Here is a 23,674-nt window from a genome sequence, read left to right as displayed (position 1 = left end):
CAACAGTGGGCGTGACAGGGAATGAGGAAAGGTGCAGCTGACTCATATCGTTTCCTCACGGCCCGGTAGCACATGCTTTGCGGCCCGGTACCGGTCCGCGCCCGGTGGTTGGGGATCGCTGCTATAGATCATTATCTTGCTAGTACGATTAGTTCACATATACAAGGTGGCCAACGTTTTACATTTCTGTGATTCTTCTTAATAATGGAAATCATCTTTTCCAACACGTAACCCCACAAATCCTTTGATAAACTATATTAAATTGTACACCTACCTCACCGCTACACAAAGCATCCACCCCAGCTATTTACTTCTCTGCTTGGGAAAATTAATCCTTCTTAATTATACTGTCCTTTCTTTCTTAATATTGCAAGCTAATCTTTCCTCTTAACTAACATCCTCCAGCCAAGCAACACCTCTGTGAGGCTTCCTGTAGTGTGTTAGCCAGAACTATAAATAACATATCCACAATGCTTAGATTAATATTTTGTCATTTACTGTAAATATTCAGTGTTATCATCTAATATGATCAGCGATGTTATGAACATACAGCTTTGAAATTTGCATTTGATATGAATGCACGTTAAAGAAAAAATGTTATAAAGCACCTTTCATAGTCACTCCTTATCTTGACATAATGCCTTTAAGCAAGCTTGGTGTGCTATCAGTAAAACTCACTCCTTTGTTTTAATGATGTGAGTTGAGGGATAGATACCAAACAAGGCATCTGAGTTTACACCCATGTTCCTTTTTTGAAAGATGTCACAATGTCTTAATTACATTCTTCCAAAAGAGTATTTGAGCACCGGTTTAATGTCTAATGTCCCAGCTAAATGACAACATACTGTAGTTGATAGTTAACAACAGCTCAACATTACACTGAGTGCCAGCCAAATTTCTTCATGGTTCAGTTCAAGTTCAGGTTCAGTTCATTGTTATTCAACCGTACATATCTATACCGCCAAATGAAACAATGTCCTTCCAGACTAAGGTGCGCAATACTACATATAACTCAAACGCATAACACATAAAATGATATTACCACATCATTAAGGACCCCACCACCCTGGACATGCCCTTTTCTCATTGTTACCATTGGGAAGGAGGTACAGAAGCCTGAAGGCCCACACTCAAAGTGATTCAGGAACAGCTTCTTCCCCTCTGCCATCTGATTCCTAAATGGACATTGAACGCATGAACACTACCTCACTACTTTCTTATTTTTTTATTTGCACTACTTGTTTTAACTAAACTGTTTAATAGACACATATATACTTAATGTAACTAAGTTTTTTTTTCTCTATTTATCATCTATGTCATTGTTCTGTTGCTGTAAATCTCACGGCATATGCAGGTGATATTAAATCTGATTCTAAATTAACAAATAATAAAGTGTGCTTATAAAACGTTATAAAGTGAACAGTATAACACAACTGGCACTTCATGCGTGATGAGAGCTGGGTGGTGGTGTGGAGTTCAGTAGCTTTATGGCCTGGAGCAAAACACTCTTTCCCATCCTAACAGTTCTTATCCTAATACTACAGTATCTCTTGGCTGATGGTTGTAGGTCAAAGGGATTGAACGGACGGGAGTGATCATTGACAATGCCAAGGGCCCTGATAAATATCTCTGATGGGTGGAAGAGACCCAGTGATCCTCTCAGTAGTTCTCACAACCCTTTGCAGGGACTTGCGATCAGATGCCTTGCAATTCCTGAACCAATAGGTGATGCAGCTCGTCAAGACAGTCACAGTGTACTCCTGTAAAAATTGGTTCGAGTGGGGTCCTCACTTGCCACAAGAGGTCCAGAGTATCCTTTCTGGAAAGCCATCCCACGTGCAAGTAGGCAATTCCAGACCAAACTTGAATCACTGAAGGATGCTTGACAGCTCTGGTAGGGCTTAAATGCTATTACCTCTTACAAAGTGAAACCAAGCAACAGAGGTCACAAGGCTACGCTCCCTGATGAGCACAATGCCTTCTATGCTCACTTTGACCACCAAAACATGGAGGAACTTTCTCAGACTCCCACAGCCCCAGATGACCCTGTGATTTCAGTCTCAGAGGCCAACATGAGAGCATCCTTCAGGAGGGTGACCCACAGAAAGCATCTGGCCCAGATAGGATTCATGACCAAGTAGTAAAGACTTGTGCTGATCAACAGGCTGTTGTGTTCACCGATATCTTTATCCTCTCGCTTTGGCAGTCTGCCCACCAGCTTCAGGCAAGCTTCAATTATACCGACGTGTAAGGAGGACGTGATAATCTGCTTCAGTGATGGTTGTCCAATAGCACTTACATCTATTGTAATGAAGCACTTTGATAAATTTGTGTTGAAACATATCAACTCCCGCCTGAGAAGCCATTTGGAACCATTCTAATTTGCCTACTGACATAACAGGTCCCCAGCAGATGCCATTTTGTTGACTATTTACTCCATTCAGGAACATCATATAACCATATAACAATTACAGCACGGAAACAGGCCATCTCAGCCCTTCTAGCCCTTCTAGTCCGTGCCGAACACTTACTCTCACCTAGTCCCACCAACCTGCACTCAGCCCATAACCCTCCATTCCGTTCCTGTCCATATAGCTATCTAGTTTTATTTTAAATAACAATATCGAACCTGCCTCAACCACTTCTACCACTAGTGTTCCACTAGTGTGTTCCACACAGCTACCACTCTCTGAGTAAAGAAGTTCCCCCCCATGTTACCCCTAAACTTTTGCCCCCTAACTCTCAAGTCATGTCCTCTTGTTTGAATCTCCCCTACTCTCAATGGAAAAAGCCTCTCCACGTCAACTCTATCTATCCCCCTCATAATTTTAAATACCTCTATCAAGTCCCCCCTCAACCTTCTATGCTCCAAAGAATAAAGACCCAACTTGTTCAACCTTTCTCTGTAACTTAGGTGCTGAAACCCAGGTAACATTCTAGTAAATCTTCTCTGTACTCTCTCTATTTTGTTGACATCATTCCTATAATTCGGTGACCAGAACTGTACACAATACTCCAAATTTGGCCTTACCAATGCCTTGTACAATTTTAATATTACATCCCAACTCCTATACTCAATGCTATGATTTATAAAGGCCAGCATACCAAAAGCTTTCTTCACCACCCTATCCACATGAGATTCCACCTTCAGGGAACTATGCACAATTATTCCAAGATCCCTCTGTTCTATCGCATTCTTCAATGCCCTACCATTTACCATGTATGCCCTATTTTGATTAGTCCTACCAAAATGTAGCACCTCGCATTTATCAGTATTAAACTCCATCTGCCATCTTTCAGCCCACTCTTCGAACTGGCCTAAATCTCTCCGCAAGCTTTAAAAACCTACTTCATTATCCACAACGCCACCTATCTTAGTATCATCTGCATACTTACTAATCCAATTTACCACCCCATCATCCAGATCATTAATGTATATGACAAACAACATATACATTCAAAGGTGCATACACCAGGATACTCTTTATCAACTACTGCTCAGCATTCAGTACTATCACCGCTTCAGAACTAATCAATAAACTTCAAGACCTTAGCCTCAATATCTCCTTGTGCAATTGGATTCTCAATTTCCTCACTTGCAGACCCCAGTCATTTGAATGAATGAATGAATGAAATATATTTTGGTCAGTACAAACGTAACAAAAAGCATCATTTTCAACGGTGATTTGATAGCGATGATTTCATAGGACAAAAAATTACAACAAAAAACATAGATATTCTTTTAAACAGACCGAAAGGGTGTAGGCTGAAGCTACAGCTTATTACGCCTACCACACTTACTTATACAACATTTGGCATCAATCATCATATCAAAACAAAAAATTTCATAATCTTTTAACACAAAATCCAATTCCAAGTATCATTTATTTACATTACTCCCATTCATTTTAAATCATGTATTTTATATTTGTTCATTAAATTATTTTTAAATAATTTTTAAACTTGTTAAGTGTAGTGCATGTTTTTAAATTCTCACTACAACTGTTCCATAGATTCACCCCTCTGACTGAAATTCAATGAATTTTTACATTTGTTCTTATCCTTTGTTTTTGAAATATACATGTTCTTCTCAAATCATGTTGACTTTCTCTCATTTTAAACAACCTTTGGATACTTTGTGGTAGCTGTCCATTTTTTATTTTATACATCATTTGTATTATTTTAAGATGTACGAAATCTCTGAATTTTAAACTGTTTAGTTAAATAAATAGTGGATTGGTTGGCTCATAATAACTTGTCTCATTTACAATTCATATGACTTTCTTTTGGAGTAGAAAAATTGAGTTTGTATTTGTTTTGTATGTATTTCCCCATACCTCTACACAGTAAGTCATGTATGGGACTATAATCTTTGTATAATGTATACAAAAGATTCCTGATTTAAGAAATCTTGCGCTTTATACAGTATTGCAATAGATTTTGACATTTTTGCTTTGACATAATTTATATGTGGTTTCCAGCTTAATTTATTATCTATTACCATGCATAAAAATTTTGTTTCCGATACCTTATCAATTTCAACATCATTTATTCTAAATTTACTATATGAGTTTGGTACACGGTTTCCAAATATTATGAATTTATTTTTATTTCGATTCAGTGATAATTTGTTAGTATCAAATCATTTCTTTATAATTTTTAGTTCTTTCTCCACTGTATCCAAAAGTTGTTTCAGATGTTCCCCACTACAAAATATAATTGAATCATCAGCAAATAATATACGTTTTAATGTCTGAGAGACCATACATATATCGTTTATATACAAAATGAACAGCAATGGACCAAGCACTGAACCTTGTGGAACCCCGCAAGTTACCCTCAAAAGTTTTGAATTCGAGTTGTTTATATGTACATACTGATACCTGTCTTTCAAATAACTACTTGACCAGTCATGTACCATCCTTCTAATACCATATCTTTCTCATTTTGTTAATAATAATTTATGGTCAATGGTGTCAAATGCTTTTTTTAGATCAAGGAATATTCCCCACTGTGTATTCATTTCTTTCTATAGTGTTTGATATTTCGTCTACAAAATCTATTAATGCTATTGTAGTGGTTCTGTTTCTTTCTGAAACCATATTGCTGTTCACAGAATATATTATGTTTTGTTATGAAATCATTTAACCTTCTTACAAATATTTTTTCCAATATTTTAGAGCAAAGAAACTGGTCTATAATTTGAAAATACATGTTTATCGCCAGCTTTGTATATTGGAATGATCTTGGCTATTTTCATTTTATTGGGAAATTTTCCAGCAATCAAAGACTGATTACAAATATGAGTCAGTGGTTTCACAACACAGTCAATGATGTTTTTAATTAAGTACATATCATATCCATTCCAATCTGTTGATTTCTTGCTCTTTGATTTATATACTATATCAATTTCAGATTGATAACAACATCTCCTCCACAATCTTCATCAGCACAGGTGTACCACAGGTGTCCCATAACAGTTTTGTTTTACCAGTCAGGTGTTCTTAGCCCCCTGCTCTACTTGCTGTTATACTTATGGCTGGGAGTTTAAGCACAGCTCCAATGCCATATTTAAGTTTGCTGATTACACCATTGTCATTGGCCAAATCAAAGGTGGTGACGATTCAGCATGTAGGAGGGACATTGTGGTGTTACAACAACAACCTCATTGACTTCAGGAGGAGGAAACTGAAGGTCCACGAGCCAGTCCTCATTAGGGAATCTGCGGAGTAGAGGATTACCACTTTAAATTCCTCAGTGTTATAATTTCAGAGGATCTGCCCTGGGCCCAGCATATAAGTGCAATTACAAAGAAAGCACAGCAACATCTCTCTACTTCTTTAGAAGTTTGCAGAGATTCAGCATGACATCTAAAATTTTGACAAACTTCTATTGGTGTATTACTTACTTAATGCTCATTACGTTGCTGGTGTTTAGGGCAGCAGTGAAGGCCCTCCATCTGTTTGTCCTTGACCACTCAGGTGTAAAAGGATTCTTCGTTGTTGTTTCCATAACAGTTTTGTTTTACCAGTCAGGGTTGTTAGCCTTGAGTTAAACCCCTGAACCTGGAGGACTGGTGGGCCACTTTTGGTCTGGCCTCCTGCCTTTGACCTGTTTGGCATGGGTGACCCTACTAAGTCAAAGCATAAAGCCCTGACTCCAGCCAACATAGCTTTGGCTCTTGCGCAAGCCTCCAAACCACCAACAAGGTTGTGGTCCTCTTAGAAGCTATAGATGGATGACAGAGAGTATGTTAACTAGCTGCATCACAGCCCGATATGAAAACAGCAATGCCCTTGAATGGAAAACCCTACAGAAAGTAGCGGGTACTGCCAGTCCATCATGGGCCCGTACTTCTACATGGAGCGCTGTCGCAGGAAATTAGCATCCATTATTAAGGACCCCCACCAACCAGGTCATGCTCTCTTCTCACCGCTGCTGTCAGGAGGAAGGCACAGGAGCCGAGGACCCACACCTTCAGGTTCAGGAACAGGAATAGTTATTGCCCCACAACCATTAGGCTCTTGAAATTTCACTTGTCTTCACTCGCCCTATCACTGAACTGCTCTCACAACCTACGGACTGGCTTTCAAAGTCCCTTCATCTCATGTTCTCCACATTTATTGCCTATTTATTTATTATCATTTTTTCTCTTTTTTATTTGCTCAGTTTGTTGCCTTTTGCACACTGGGTGTTGGGTGCAGTCTTTCATTGATTCTAATGTGTTTCTTGGATTTGCTGTGTATACCCCACAAGAAAATGAATCTCAGGATTGTACATGCTGACATATATGTACTTTGATAATAAATTTACCTTGAAACCTCCTCAGGAAGTGTAGATACTACCGTACTTTCTTGACCAAAGAGGTGGTATTGAGGAAACAAGTGAGATTGTCTATTATGTGCACTCCCCGAAACTTGTTGCTCTTAACTCTCTCCATGGAGGAGCCATGTATGTGCACTGAAGAGTGGTCAGCCCGTGCCTTCCTAAAATCCACAATCATGTCTGGTTTTTTCCACATAGAGACTCAAGTTGTGTTCACACCATTTACCAGCTGCTCTACGTCCTCTCTGTATGCCATCTTGTCGTCGTTACAGATGAGGCCAACCACTGTTGTGTCATCAGCGAACTTGATGATGCAGTTTGAACTGGAGCTAGCAATGCAAACATGTATCAGCAGTGGGCTGAGCACACAGTCCTGGAGAGTACTGGTTCTCGGCGTGACGGAGCTCGAGATCTTTCTGCCAACACAGACTGACTGTGGTCTTTCTGTCAAGAAGTCCAGGATCCAATCGCAGAGAGAGGTGTTGTGACCCAATGAGGAGAGTTCACCCACCAGCTTCTGAGGGATGATCAGATGATCGTACTAAATGCTGAGCTGAAGTCGATAAACAGCAACCTGTCATTGAGTGTCATGGAGTGAACCAGTTGATTCATAAGCGAACTGGAAAGAGTCCAATGTAGCAGGAAGATAGAATTTAATGTGATCCATAACCAACTGTTTAAAGCACTTCATTATTGTTGAGGTCCGTGCTACTGGACAGTAGTTACTGAGGCAGGTTACTGGTGCACTCTTAGGCACCAGAATGATGATGACTGCCATGAAGCCTGAGTTAAACCACTTCTTCAGTAAGTTTGACAATTGCCCTCCTGTTCACCCCACCCCCCCACCTCAGCACACCAGTTCCAATGCTGTCCCTCTTCCCTCCTCCCCCCTCCAGTTCAACACGTAGATGAACAACCCAGGCTACCACTGCTTACATCGCTTCCTTCTGCACATACCAGCCACACCTCTGCATACCAACTGCTATCGTCCCAATCTTCACCTTCACATCCTCCACCTTCCTCCAATTCCCCAGTCATCATGGACTCACCTTCACTACTGAGCAGGTAAGAAGGGCTCTGGAGAAACCCAGACATGGCAGAGCATTGGGACCAGATCATGTGAACCTCAAGGTCCTGAGGGAGTGTGCTGAGCAGCTGTGTGGAGTTCTCCAGTGCATTTTCAGTCTGAATCTCAGCCTGGAAAGGGTCCCAACTGTGTGGAAAACAGTACCCAAGAAGGGCCGACCAAAAGTCTTGAATGATTACCGTTCAGGGGCCTTGACCTCACACATCATGAAGACCTTAGAGAGGCTGGTCCTGGCTCACCTCCGATCCTGGTCAGATCAGCCCTCGATGCCCTGCAGTTTGCCACCGGGAGCACATTGGAATTGATAATGCTGTCATCTACCTGCTGAACAGAACCTATTCCCATTTGGATAAGCAGGGCAGCACTGTGAGAATCATGTTTTTTGATTTTTCTAGTGCCTTCAATACCATTGCTGGGGGGAAAGCTCCATTCAGTGCAAGTTGGCATTTCCATTGTATCCTTTATAATGGACTACCTGACTAACAGACCACAGTTTCTGTAGCTTCAGAGCTGTGTGTCAGACATGGCTATAAACAGCGCTGAGGCCCCACAGCGGACTGTATTGGCTCCCTTCCTGTTTACCCATTATATCTCACACTTAGCTACAACGCTAAGTCATGCCACCTGCAGAAATTCTCTGATGACTCAGCAGTAGTTGGGTGTATTAAGGGAGGATGGAAGGATGGGAGGACCGGAGGATGAATACAGGGCCCTGGTGGAGGACTTTGTCAAATGGTGCAAGCTGAATCATCTGCAGCTCAACATCAGTAAGACAAAGGAGATGGTGATGGGCTTTAGGAAGACTTCCTGTTACTATTGATGGTGAAGATGTGGATGTAGTGAGGCCCTACAAGTAACTAGGGGTGCACCTGAATGACAGACGGGTGAAGTGCCAACACAGAGGCTGGGTACAAAATGGGCCAGATTAGCCTCTACTTCCTGAGGAGGCTGAGATCCTTTGGAGTATGCAGACCCATCCTTCGCATGTTCTACCAGTCTGTTATCACCAGTGTAATCTTCTATGCGATGGTGTGCTGGGGCAATGGCAACCACATGGGTAATGCTAGTAAACTGATTAGAAAGGCTGGTTCTGTTATAGGAGTCAAACCAGACATACTGGAGGTTGTGGTAGAGCAAAGGACCTTCCAGAAAATCCTGGCAATTCTGGACAATGTTTCTCACCTCCTAGATGCCACTTTGCTGAACAGAGGAGCACTTTTTGTACTAGACTAAGATAACTGCTCTGCTCCAAAGAGAACTATATGAGGTCCTTCTTACCCTCGGCCATCAGGCTGTGTAATAAGTCAACCTATAACCAGGGAAGTGAGCTTGTAACCTTTGACTTGTAAATCTTGTCTGTCTATCAGGAAGAGAAGTGTCGCTGTCATTAATGTGCAGGGTGGACTTGTAGACTTACTGTCTGAATGTCCTGACACATGCACTTCATGTCTCTGGTGTCGCAGAAATGGCTGTGCATCTATCCTGCTTTGCCTTCCTCCCTCAACCTCATTCATCCCATCACTGAACTGTCCCACAACCTATCAACTCATTTCAAAGGACTCTTCAATGTTATGCTTTTGATATTTATTGCTTATTTATTTGTTATTGTTGTATTTTTATTTTTTCTCAGTTCAAGCTGGTTGATCCTGAGTAATGGGCATAGCCAAGCACACTCATTTCTCAATTGCTAGGAACTTTTGGACTATCCTAGTGATGTTTAGTATTGTGGCTTTCTGGAGATTTACTTAAGTATTTCTATGTAGCTGTGTAACTATATACATAAGTTTTCTTGTTATTACTTCATTCTCTTTTTGTATTTACACAGTGCTTTCCCACACCATCAAAGTTCAAAGTAAATTTATTTTCAAAGTACATATTTGTCAACCCTGATATTAATTCTTGCACATTGGATAGGGGCGGTCATTCTTGAATTCTATTATGTTTCTTGTATTTACTGTGAATGTCTGCAAGAAAATGAACCTCAGGGTTGTATATGGTGACTTAAATTTGCTTTGAATTTTGGTGCAGGAAAGCACAGCTTGCTGACCTGAGAGCTGTCTTATCCCCCAATCTGAATGCTGCATCCTGATCTCTCCACCATGCCTGCACCTCTGCTGTCAGCCATGGCTTCTGACTTGCTTTCAGATACAGTAGATGTGTTTAATAATGGTGACATCCTCAATGTACTTCTCTATGTAGCCAATCACAGATCTCATATATTCATCAACGTTAATGTATTGGTTGTAGATAGCCACCTCACTGAACATGTCCCACGACACTGATGTTGGTCCTGCTGGCCAGGTCTACATAGAAACATAGAAAACCTGCAGCACAACACAGGCCCTTCAGCCCACAAAGCTGTGCGGAACATGTCCTTTCCTTAGGGCTACCTAGGCTTTACCCATAGCCCTCTATTTTCCTAAGCTCCATGTAGCCATCCAGGAGTCTCTTAAAAGACCCTATTGTTTCCACCTCAACCACCGCCGCTGGCAGCCCATTCCACGCACTCACCACTCTCTGCGCAAAAAACAAAAAACTTACCCCTGATATCTCCTCTGTACCTACTTCCAAGCAGCTTAACACGATGCCCTCTCGTCCCAGCCATTTCAGTCCTGGGGAAAAGCCTCTGACTATCCACACGATCAATGCCTCTCATCACCTTGTACACCTCTATCAGGTCACCTCTCATCCTCCATCACTCCAAGGAAAAAAGGCCAAGTTCACTCAACCTGTTATCATAAGGCATGCTCCCCAATCCAGACAACATCCTTGTAAACCTCCTCTGCACCCTTTCTATGGTTTTCACGTCCTTCCTGAAGTGAGGCAACCAGAACTGAGCACTGTACTCCAAGTGAGGTCTGACCAGGGTCCTAAATAGCTGCAACATTACCTCCTGGCTCTTAAACACAATGTCCTTATCTCCCTTTGTACTGGTTTGACAGTAGTCAGTATGCAGGAATTAGCATATCAGATAACTGGTCAGAGTATCCAAGATGAAGACAGGGAGCAGCTTTGTATGCACCAGGACATTTGTTGTGGAATATTATACACAAGGCAGTGAATTAAGGGCCAATGATTTAAATACTGTAATGAATTTTGTTCCTATTGCCCAGATGTCTGAAGAAGAAGAAGAAAAGTCTCAGATGAATCCTGCAAGCAGTGGGAAGTCAAAACGAAAGAAGAGGAAGAAGAAGGGCAAGCATGCAGAAGATTCTGTCGGAAGGGAAGTGGTATGTGGTGTCAAAGATAAAACAGTCTTTTTGAAAAGCATTCTTGATGATTGTTTAATCAACAAGAAGTAAGGGTACTAACTAAGCATATCTAATACAACAGAATGCCTCAAGGCACAACACAAGTACAGAATGGAACTGAGTTATTATCCTTTTAAGATTTTTGGATGAAATTCCTGCCAGTTCAGATTAAAGTTTTTTCATATTTTTGAATATATTTTACTTTAAATCAAGAAGATACAGTAAAATAATTTGCATCATCAATTGTTTGTAAAATTTCCTATAGAGTGAATTTAAGAGCTTTCAACAAGATCAGTTTAAGTACATTTTGTTAGAACATTAGTTTCAAAATGGATTCAGAGTTAAGACATGCAGTGTGATAATTGTTGAGCACAAGAGACAAATTATCTCTGTAAATTTGTTGAACATTTTAAATCTACTGGAAGAATACAAAGCATCTAAATGCTCAAAGACAGGATACCAATCTGAGAATAAAATCTGTTCCTGTTCAAGGTGGTAGTTAGCTTTTGGTAATATACTCAACCTATATTTGTATTTTCAGTACAACACACCTATTTTGGTCACAGAATGGGATGGATCTGTATCACCAGCCCTTTTTCAAAGAAAACAATTCTGTCTGCAAAATTCCATATAACCTGTTTAATACAAAGCTATTAGCTTTGATTAAATACTTTAGATTTTGCAGAGCACTGTACATCTGGTCTCAGGTACATTTTTTTTCATCTTGTCCAAGCAGTGAATAATTCATGTACTTGATATACCAAATATTGATTGATTTTAACCAATTCACTGACATTGTTGATGCATGGATATAAATATACAATCTTTGCTAACAGAACTATGAAGAACTTGAGAGGCATTCCTTCACAGAGTTGCAAAAGTTCTTTGATGCAGGATGACCTTTCACATTCTTCTTCTGTGCCGTGAAAATATTAAAATCAAGTTCAGCTCAGTTTACCAGAAATGCGCAGAGAGCTGGCAACTGGATCGCATTATTGCCTTCATTGTGCCCAAACATACATGTAGCTTTCCTCTAAAATCCCCCCACATCAGTCCCTGGTGGCAATATCTGAAATCCAATTTCCTTCCAGCTCCATCAATTTTCCTACAAGCCAAAAGCAAATAAAAATAGAATCACAACTAGAGGGAGGCTGTTTAGCTCATCAGGCTGAAGCTGGTTCTTTGTAACATTCACAACACGCTGGAGGAACTCAGCAGGTCGGGCAGCATCCGTGGAAATGATTAGTCAACGTTTCCGGCCGGAACCCTTAGTCAGGACTGAAGAGGGAAGGGGCAGAGGCCCTATAAAGAAGGTGGGGGGAGGGTGGACAGGAGAAGGCTGGTAAGTTCCAGGTGAAAAGCAAGTAAGGGGAAAGATAAAGGGGTGGGGGAGGGGATAGGCAGGAAAGGTGAAGAAGGAATAGGGGAAAACACAATGGGTAGTAGAAGGAGGCGGAACCATGAGAGAGGTAGTAGGCAACTGGGGGAGCTGGTTCTTTGTAAAGACTATACCATTAGCCCCATTCCCTTGCTCCGGACTTGCTTCCCAGCCCTATAATATATCATCTAATTTTCAAAGTTAATATTGACTCCATTTGAGCCAGTAATGCCTTTCAGATTACAATAGCGCACTTAAAAAATAGTCACTGCTACTTGGATTCTCCATTGACTGCACAAAAAAGCTAAGCACAATAATTTTGTCATTCTGCAAATTATTGCTTTACTATTGAATTGTGTTTCATGGAATAGCAGAAGAAGAAGGACAAGAATATAATTTGAAAGGAGAAAAGTCGCTCTTCGTTTAGGGAAGTGAATGACTCAGCTTTTAAGTAAGAAAAATTTAGCAAAGCAAGGAGTAAAGTCGCATTTTGTTTTCTAGATGACATTGGAGAAACTGGGTTCTATATCACAAAATGAACCAGGCAAAACACATCCAGTTACTGCTGGCTTCTCTGATGTCCATTTTGTTGTAACGGAGTCAGAAACAAAGGTTGGTAAAGTTTTGTTTTGTTCTGAAATTTTTCAGATGGAGGTAGAAGTAGGGCAAAACGTTGTTTGACTGCAATGTGAAATAGACAGTTTTGAATTCTATCCTGTTTATAGGATGCATTCTAACATTTGAAACTTGTGACAGAATTTCAAGAAAATTACTTAGATGATCAGAAAATCACAGTACTGCCGATCTCCTCACCACCTTATCTCAAACGTGGAACACCTTCTTAGACAAAGGTGGAGAAGTGTGTGTCATAGCCCTGGATATCAAAGGAGCATCTGACAAGGTCTAGCATAATGGACTCTGTGTTAAGCTGAGACCCAAAGGAATATCTGGAAAGCTGCTTAGATGGCCGCAGAGCTACCTTCATGGACAGACCATCAAAGTTGTTATCTCTGGTCAGGCTTCTGATTCTTCAACCATCAGTGCATCGGTACCACAGGGTACAATACTTGGGCCACTTCTGTTTTCCATCTTTATTGACGACTTGGTTGATGCATGCAGTAACAAGCTATACCTGTACGCTGATCACTCCACACTATTTGCAGCAATTAGAGCAGGAGAGAGTAATACAGTGGCAGCAGGCCTGAATAGGGATCTTGACAGGATGAAAGCCTGGGCAGGTGACTGGAATGTCACCTTTGAGCCTACTAAGTGGTGATGTCTAGGAAGAGGAATCCATCTAACCCCGACCTGTAATTTGGGAACTGCAAGCTGGATTTAAAGAAGGAGCTGATAATCCTTGGTGTTAGTATTGACAGCAAGTTGATGTGGGATAACACACATAAAAATTGCTGGTGAACACAGCAGGCCAGGTAGCATCTATAGGAAGAGGTACAGTCGACGTTTCGGGCCGAGACCTTTTGTCAGGAAGGGTCTCGGCCCAAAACGTCGACTGTACCTCTTCCTATAGGTGCTGCCTGGCCTGCTGCATTCACCAGCAATTTTTATGTGTGTTGCTTGAAATTCCAGCATCTGCAGATTTTGTCGTGTTGGTGTGGGATGAATACCTTTCCACTATTTCAAACAAGACTGGACAAAGGCTTGGAGCTCTGTGGAAAGTAGCATCCAAACCAGACAAAGAAGGCAGAACCATGGTTTACAAAGCCCAGGTACGAAGTATCATGGAGTATGCCTGCTTATCATGGATGAATGCCTCAGAGTGTCCTCAGCCAGCTTGATTCCATTCAAAGAAAGGCTCTCAGGATTATAGGTGTACATGGCACTACAGCTCGTGAGAAGCTAGCCATCAGTAGCTTACACCACAGAGGACAGTTTGCTGCAGCTACTGTGCTGTACAAAATGCACAGCAGCCACAGCCCTGCAGACCTTCGCGCCATGCTGCCTTCATCTTGTGAGAGACAGCGCACCACACGATCAAGTTTATTTATTCATGCTCAGGCTGTTTCTATGCCTGATGCGAAAACCTACACACTGGATAGAAGCTTCCTTTACTGTGCTATCAGAATTTGGAACAGCCTTCCAGATGCTGTGGCTAGAAACATTTGCGATGATGGGGTCCAAGCCTTCAAGAGTCGAGTGCACAAACACCCATCATCTCTGGGAAGGAAGTCACATACTTCTTCATAAGCTATCATGAAGGGGACCGGGATGGCAATGCTTGGTTGTTGGTGGTAGGGTTAATACCTGACTTTCAAGAGCAGTTGTGAGTTATGTTCCGGCTGGACTTAGTCCTTAAACTGCTGGAGAACAGTGCGGAAAGAACAGGTGCTGTTTTCTCCCAGTAGGGATTAGTTTTTAGTTCCAAGTGCTCCTGCCACGTTTTGTCACCCTGCAACCTTATCTTTCAACCTTTTTGAATTATGGAGGACAGCATGTGTATAAATGTCTCTCTCCAGCAGACTTCATCATGACTCCAGTATTTCTACTATTTTTTAATGTTTCTTAATTGTACATGTGATTTTTCTTTGTGTTCGATGGCTGAGCAGCAGTGAACCATCTGACTGGCCTATTGGAGTTCTCCTTGGGAACTAGTTGACTTGATCAGCATTTCTGATCTGGCTGCTGTTCACGACTGCACTTAAAAAAAAGCGACAGTTAACAACCTCTCTCAAGCTTGTAAAAGAACACCATAATAGTGAAGGACAGTATAGATGCACTTTGATGGTCCAAAGGACAACGATAAAAACCACGTTAATTTCTGTGGCCACTGACTGTCTAGTTAATCTCCTTCCTCCAGGACTTTCTTTCTACAACCCTTAAGGTGGTCATTCCCTTAGCTCTGCCACTGTTCAGCTCTGATGTCCTTCCTCTCACCCTCTCACTACTGCAAGTGATAATTCTGCTTCCACTCTGCTGAGGAGCCTTTGGCTATCCTGCAGATAACTAACAGCAGGGGTCCTCAACCTTTTTTGCCAACGGACAAGAGTAGCAGTCAAATACGTTGTGTTTACCCAGAGAAAGACTACAATGACCATGAAGCCTTGCGCGGGCACCAGTGCGCTTGCATGACCTGCGCAGGCGTGTACCAGCCGATTTTTTTTCTGCAAACCGTTTTTGGCAATTCTGTTCATGGGGAGGGGTTAATCACGACCAGAATATAGGTGATAAGTGGCTAATACACTCAATTTTGTTTCTAAAATGATTTATCTAACGAATTTAATATTAAACACACAGCGCGTATTTCCTCGCATGAATATAGTGATAAGTCAATTATCAGGGGAGGACAGGGGAGCTTGAAGTAAGTGTTGAACGAACTTCCAGTAAAAGTGGTAGAGGCAGGTTCGATATTATCATTTAAAGAAAAATTGGACAGGTATATGGACAGGAAAGGAATGGAGGGTTATGGGCTGAGTGCAGGTCGGTGGGACTAGGTGAGAGTAGCGTTCGGCACGGACTAGAAGGGCCGAGATCACCTGTTTCCGTGCTGTAATTGTTATATGGTAATATAAGTAAGTCAATAGCATCATAACATTTTAAGTAACGTTTGGATATTAAACACACAGCGCACATTTTCCCCATATGAACATATAAAATCATTGCAACACACCAATATTGCTGAATCAGTGGGAACCCTGGGCTTGTCTTCCTGCAACAAGACGGTCCTATCGAGGAGTGATGGGAGATAGCGATACTCGAAGGGGGTTCCTTATGTTCAGTCTGTTCCGCACTTTAGTTTTCATTGCAGAGAACTCCGCTTCGTAGAAAAATGTTGGAAATGAAAGCAACGTTTTCAGTGCTTTCGTGTCTATCTCAGGATATTTAGCCTTGACTTTGATCCAGAATGCTGGCAGAGATGTTATATCAAACATACTTTTCAGCCCGCCGTCATTTGCAAGCACGAGGAGTTGATCTTCCCGCGCTGACACGGATGACGTGCGGGTAATGACCTCACGTAAGTTCAAGCTCAACAGTGGGCATGTCAGGGAATGAGGAAAGGTGCAGCTGACTCATATCGCCAAATCATATCGTTTCCTCGCGGCCCGGTAGCGCATGCTTTGCGGCCCGGTGGTTGGGGACCGCTGACTAACAGCATTCAAGTAAAGTGAAGCCATGAAATGGCTAGATTTAGAGTGTGTAGACAGTGCATCCAGTTTGTGAACAGTTCTGGCAGGACATGGAAGTGATTTGAATGAGCAGATAGTACAAGAATATTTCTCTAAATAACTCAGTGCTATATTTTAATGGATAGTGAGTGCCTAGGGAGACTGAGGAAACCAAAGCTCCCCCCCTCCCATCTTAACTGTGCTGTACAGCAGCACCATTGAGAGCATCCTGACAAGTTGCATCACCATCTGGTATGGGAGCAGCCAAGCATCAGACCGAAAGTCCCTACAAAGGATTGTGAGAAAGACTGAGAGGGTCATTGCTGTCTCCCTATCATCCATCAGGGATATTTATCAGGAGTGCTGCGGAGTATTATGGAGGATCCCACCCATCCATCCAGCGTCCTCTTTAGCTTTCTACCATCAGGCAGGGGACTCCGACACATTAAAGCAAGAATGGTGTGGATAGGAAACAGTTTCTTCACTCAGGCCATAAGGCTTCTGAACTTCCTGCCGTATCGCATTCAGAGTGTCACTGGTTTATCTGTTCCATATCTTACAATATTTAATTTATGTACTTTAGTTTGTTTATTTATGTGTTAACCATCTGTAGATTTCATCCTTACTTTCATAAATTATTATGTGTATTTTACGCTCTGCTTCGGAGAAACGATGTTTTATTTGACAATACATATGTATATCGATAAGTGACAATAAACTTGAGTTGACTGGCACTTGTGAAGGCCTTTGTAACACCTTAACACATTAATAAAACTGTTATTGTTATAAAGCTAATCACAGTTTTTTCACGTGACAGCTCAGAGATGGTGTACAAAAGAAGATTCTGGCAGATGTGGATCCAAAGGGAATTTCACAAAGATCAGGGATTGAAGTGGAACAGTGCTTGACAGATATTGGTCTTACTGAACAATGGAACAATGGAGCCAGCACATCAAGCACTAAAAGTAAGCCATGTGTTTTAAAGTAGTACAGACTTTGACTCGAGTATTAGATGTCTTAATTTTGCAGAACTTCACAAGGCCATGCCGTGAAAAAAAACATCTAAGCCAGTTTCTTTAAAATATTCGTGGGAATGTGAGTGAATCACTGGTTGGTACAAAACATGCTCATTTTTTGCAACAAAATCATTGAAAATTGCTCAGTTAGTCTCTCCTGTTTTTAGTGATTCCTCGTTTTTGGTGGGATTTGTTAACCATTTTCATCTGCAATCAATTTAATGCCATATCAGCACTTCTGTTTTGTTTACTGAAACAAAAGTTGTCATCGGATTAGGTAATGGTCATAAGCTTTAAATAAGTCACTCTTGTATTGCGTAAAGCAGCTATTAAGCAATTTGCTATGTGGTCTAATTTTAACCACATCCCCCAAATCTCTTTTTCTTCTATTTAAATTATGAGCTGTTGCTAAAATAGCAGGGCCTCAGTACCTCTGGCTTTCCTGCTCCCTCCTTGGTAACTTCAGGCATTGGAGGTCTATGAGAGTCATTGTATTCATGAGATTAGGAAACTGGACTGGCATGTATAAATTCTACCCTGGTGAATCATTTTTTATTTTAGGTCTGCTTAGGATTCTATGTTAAAAATACGTGTGATATCACCTTTTTAGTTGTCTTTGAAATTACCGGACAAAAACATTTCAAAATTAGCAGGAAGGAGGGCGATTTTATGAAATTGCCTTCAGGTGAAGAATTTAAACATGCTGTGAGCAGTTGGCAAATTATTCTAAAAACAGTCGTCATTCTCAAGTACTTTCTTTTGATTTATTGCAGAAAATGGATTCACCTTAGACTGTGCCAAAACAGAGAAGAGGAAAGTGAAAGCCAGAAGAGAAACCTGATACTGCCTTTTTATTCATGGAAATGGTTCAGATTTTTAATTCTGAAATTGTCACCAGTTACTTCTAAATTAGGCACAGGCATTGTGCTGCAGGAAGCATTGCACTAAGTCCATAAAATGAACAAAGGGACATAGAGTAGGAAACTCTGATGTAGACATGGAAGCCACAGAGCAAAAGTTAAAGAAAGGAGTTGCTAATGGCAAGTACTTACTGTTACAGAAAGGTAACAAGCCACAAAAAGAATGTATTTCCCATGTACTTTGTCACTTTCTATTCTAGTGCAACATGGAATGCAAAGTAGCTTTTCCAGTTCCAAGCAGCCTTGGTTTATGGCAGTATAAAAATAGTAGACTAGATGTTTTTTTTAAAGTTGCATATTTAATTCAAATCCATTTCAAATTTTCCTTCTCTTGATATACTCAATTTTGTGTCCTATTGTGAAATTGTACTTTACAAATAACTGTGGCTGCCTATCTGTGTCTTAAATCTTAATACTGGTTTCTGAGAAATAGGATGGAACTAAACAGGTGATTTCTCACGTCTGTTTTGAGCTGTTACATATGGATTTGCTTCCACACTGTCAGCTCATAGCAATATAGCACTTCAGGTATTACTCAGTAACCTTGCTTGTCCAGATTTAATATTTAAATAATATAATTTTGCATCTTTTGGGATGAAAATGCACTAAATAATTTTTGCAAACTGTGCAGGGGAGCATGCCATAGAACCCATCCCCTTCTACCCTAAATCTTTTGTACCATTTTGTCCATAGTGCCGATAATTTTAAATTTGTTTCTTCTGTGTTTAGAAGTGTTTCATATTAGACAATTTTATTTGCAAAATCTATGTAAAACAAAGAGAGAAATAATCCCAAACATTAGGATAGGTGTTAAAAGACTGTCAGATCAACCGATAATGGTTTCAACTGGACACCGCTCATGGAAGTACTTATTCTATTCAGAAGGGAACTTTAAGTTGATATTAGTTATTGACTGTAGTAGTATTAAAGGTACACATTTCTAAGAAATGTGCCCCCTTTAAAACACTTTGCTGTAAATCCAACCATGGTTCCTGAATAAAGGTAGCAATGTAAGAATTGCCCAGGTGGGTTATTGGAACCTTTTGAAATAATCCACTTCTGTTGCTTTGAAATGTTACTGTTTCAAAATGTAATGTGGTCATCATCATAAAATACAAGGTTTAGTTATAGGCACTAAGCTCTACAATATAATGGGCTAATTTTGGATTTTGAAATTTACTTGGCTCATGTGAGTTTTTTTTTAATTGGCTGTGTTATTTTCTAATGTTACCCAGTGTGTTTACCTTAATGAGTGTTGATCACGATTGTTACAAAACAGTGTGATCTCTTGAGACGTGTAGCCTTCAAGAAAATAAGCATAATTATTTAAACAAAAGATATTTACAGTTTATTTGCTGTGACCGAGTCACAATCAATGAATCTTTAATAAGTCAAAGGAAAACCAGCATAATTGACCATATTGGAGGCAAAGAAACTGGAACAAATTATCTTACGGTAATAATCAGCATTTGTAACTTCCCTAGATTCTATAGTGTACGTCATTTGCTTGCATTTTCAATTTTGGCTATAAACCGATGTAAAATATTGTTAGAATTTCCAATTTTATTTGAAAAATCAATCAAAGGGCAATTTGAAGTCAAGCCAACCTATTGTTTGATGTAAGTAGCCTGCTAGTTAATATACAACCAATACCTCCAAAGCCAGTATCCTTAAATATAGTATTTACTATTTGCGAAGAGCTAAACTATCCAGATTTATAGAGGTGTTTGCTACACAGTTGCTCACCCATTACATTTTTTATCAATCAGTGATAAACCATGCAAGGTCCTGAATGTTCTAACTGTGTAAAAATGGTTTATTTTCCAGCTGTACAAAAGTATGACTTTTTACCAGGTCTTGTAGTGGCCATATTAGCCTTAATGTTGACTTAACAGTTTTATAGGAGGTTTAACAATTTTCACTAATTAAGGCAGTATTTTTGTTTCCCTTTTATAAATGAGAATGTTTCACTTCATGCCCTCCTGCAGCAAAGGTGTTTCATATAGGAATGTGATGTAGCATTTACTGTTATAGTTTTCATGTAGTTCTGTGGTTCATTTCTTTCAAAATATCTGACTTCCACTTGTTATGTAATTGAAGTTTATGTCTGTTTTGTGTTGGCTCAGTACCTGGCTTTTTTAAATAAAGATTTTGAGCTGCAATTATAATTAGCTACATCAGTTAATATTAAATTGAATTTCAAATATTAACAATGATGAAGAGTTTTAAATGGTGTAGTAAACTGGTGTTTTACTTAAATGTTGTATAACCAGAAAATCCAGTGTATGGATTGTTTCTCTGTTTTCATTATTTGTGTAGTAAGGTTGCATGAAGTATCTGTATGTGAATTGTTTCTTTATAGTTTGTAAAACTTTAAAATCTGCAGGAAGTGCCAATATACCAGATTTTCTGGTAGGTTTAAATAGGAAAGCAAAATTGTTTGACTAGGGATTTAACTTTTTCAGTTACTAAATTACTTGTGATTTTCAGATTTGAATTATAATTTTCTGGAACTTACAAATTTCCTATTCATAAAGCAGTTCTTTAGTTTAAACTGGTCTAGAATTGAATTTTTAGTCTTATAATACTATAATGAGCTGGGTTGATCAGACCCAAAAGACCCAAACCAATTGGATTGTTCAAGAGACGTGTTAATAAGCGAACAAGCACAACAAAGTAACTTAAGCCTAATTTATTGTCATAAAACTGAAAACACAAATAAACTACACTAAATACTACGTAACACACACAAAATGCTAGAGGAACTCAGCAGGCCAGGATTTTGTGTGTGTTATTTGGATTTCCAGCATCTACAGATTTTTCTCTTGTTTGTGACCTAGATACTATGTAGTAAGATTTCTATAAAGATTTCAGAGCTCACATAGCAAAGACGAGTGGGAAGCCGGTGGATTGGGAAACGTTTAAAGAGCAACAGAAGGTAAAAAGGCAATACACAGAGAAAAAATGAGGTACGAAGGTAAACTAGCCAAGAATATAAAGGAGGATAGTAAAGGCTTCTTTAGGTATGTGAAAAGGAAAAAAATAGTTAAGACCAAAATTGGGCCCTTGAAGACATAAACGGGTGAATTTATTATGGGGAGCAAGGAAATGGCAGACGAGTTGAACAGGTACTTTGGATCTGTCTTCACTAGGGAAGACACAAACAATCTCCCAGATATAATAGTGGCCAAAGGACCTAGGGCAATGGATGAACTGAAGGAAATTTATATTGGGCAGGAAATGGTGTTGGATAGACTGTTGGGTCTGAAGGCTGATAAGTCCCTGGGACCTGATGGTCTGCATCCCAGGGTACTTAGGGAGCTGGCTTTAGAAATCATGGACGCATTGGTAATCATTTTCCAATGTTCTATAGATTCAGGAACAGTTCCTGTGGATTGGAGTGTGGCTAATGTTGTCCCGCTCTTCAAGAAGGGAGGAAGAAAGAAAACAGGGAATTATAGGCAAACAACAGGAATTCTGCAGATGCTGGAAATTCAAGCAACATACATCAAAGTTGCTGGTGAACACAGCAGGCCAAGCAGCATCTATAGGAAGAGGCGCAGTCGACGTTTCAGGCCGAGACCCTTCGTCAGGACTAACTGAAGGAAGAGTGAGTAAGGGATTTGAAAGCTGGAGGGGGAGGGGGAGATGCAAAATGATAGGAGAAGACAGGAGGGGGAGGGATAGAGCCGAGAGCTGGACAGGTGATAGGCATAATCTGATAAAGGGGGTGCTGTTGTAGTCTGGCGTACTGACCTCTACCTTGCCGAGGCACAGCGACAACTCGCGGATACCTCCTCTTATTTACCCCTCGATCGTGACCCCACTAAGGAGCACCAGGCCATTGTCTCCCACACTATCAACGACTTTATCCGCTCAGGGGATCTCCCATCCACTGCTACCAACCTTATAGTTCCCACACCCCGCACTTCCCGTTTCTACCTCCTACCCAAGATCCACAAACCTGCCTGTCCTGGCCGACCTATTGTCTCAGCTTGCTCCTGCCCCACCGAACTCGTTTCTGCATACCTCGACACTGTTTTATCACCCCTTGTTCAATCCCTTCCGACCTATGTTCGTGACACTTCTCACGCTCTTAAACTTTTCGATGATTTTAAGTTCCCTGGCCCCCACCGCTTTATTTTCACCATGGATGTCCAGTCCCTATATACTTCCATCCCCCATCAGGAAGGTCTCAAAGCTCTACGCTTCTTGTTGGATTCCAGACCTAATCAGTTCCCCTCTACCACCACTCTGCTCCGTCTAGCGGAATTAGTCCTTACTCTTAATAATTTCTCCTTTTGCTCCTCCCATTTCCTCCAAACTAAAGGTGTAGCTATGGGCACCCGTATGGGTCCTAGCTATGCCTGCCTTTTTGTTGGGTTTGTGGAACAATCTATGTTCCGTGCCTATTCTGGTATCTGTCCCCCACTTTTCCTTCGCTATATCGACTGCATTGGCGCTGCTTCCTGCACGCATGCAGAACTCGTTGACTTTATTAACTTTGCCTCCAACTTTCACCCTGCCCTCAAGTTTACCTGGTCTATTTCCGACACCTCCCTCCCCTTTCTAGATCTTTCTGTCTCTGTCTCTGGAGACAGCTTATCCACTGATATCTACTATAAGCCTACTGACTCTCACAGCTATCTGGACTATTCCTCTTCTCACCCTGTCTCTTGCAAAAATGCCATCCCCTTCTCGCAATTCCTCCGTCTCCGCCGCATCTGCTCTCAGGATGAGGCTTTTCATTCTAGGACGAGGGAGATGTCTTCATTTTTTAAAGAAAGGGGCTTCCCTTCCTCCACTATCAACTCTGCTCTTAAACGCATCTCCTCCATTTCACGTACATCTGCTCTCACTCCATCCTCCCACCACCCCACTAGGAATAGGGTTCCCCTGGTCCTCACCTACCACCCCACCAGCCTCCGGGTCCAACATATTATTCTCCGTAACTTCCGCCACCTCCAACGGGATCCCACCACTAAGCACATCTTTCCCTCCCCCCCTCTCTCTGCATTCCGCAGGGATCGCTCCCTACACAACTCCCTTGTCCATTCGTCCCCCCCATCCCTCCCC

The 23,674-nt window shown here is 40.9% G+C and overlaps 1 protein-coding gene across 1 annotated transcript in view; it reads left to right on the top strand.

Annotated features, from left to right (window-relative positions):
• Nucleotides 1-21,196, top strand: part of LOC134339780 (protein LYRIC-like) — a 117,277-nt gene extending 96,081 nt beyond the window's left edge. The window contains exons 9-12 of the mRNA XM_063036552.1: nucleotides 11,026-11,142; nucleotides 13,043-13,153; nucleotides 17,480-17,627; nucleotides 18,452-21,196. Of these exons, the coding sequence (XP_062892622.1) occupies nucleotides 11,026-11,142; nucleotides 13,043-13,153; nucleotides 17,480-17,627; nucleotides 18,452-18,519 (444 nt within the window). The 3' untranslated portion in view covers nucleotides 18,520-21,196. The remainder of the gene's footprint in view (nucleotides 1-11,025; nucleotides 11,143-13,042; nucleotides 13,154-17,479; nucleotides 17,628-18,451) is intronic.
• Nucleotides 21,197-23,674: the final 2,478 nt, after the last annotated feature.

Source organism: Mobula hypostoma, chromosome 2 (genome assembly GCF_963921235.1).
Source record: "Mobula hypostoma chromosome 2, sMobHyp1.1, whole genome shotgun sequence".
Lineage (NCBI taxonomy): Eukaryota > Metazoa > Chordata > Chondrichthyes > Myliobatiformes > Myliobatidae > Mobula > Mobula hypostoma.
The sequence above is the reverse complement of the archived record's forward strand: the minus strand, read 5'-3'. Positions and strand labels throughout refer to the sequence as shown.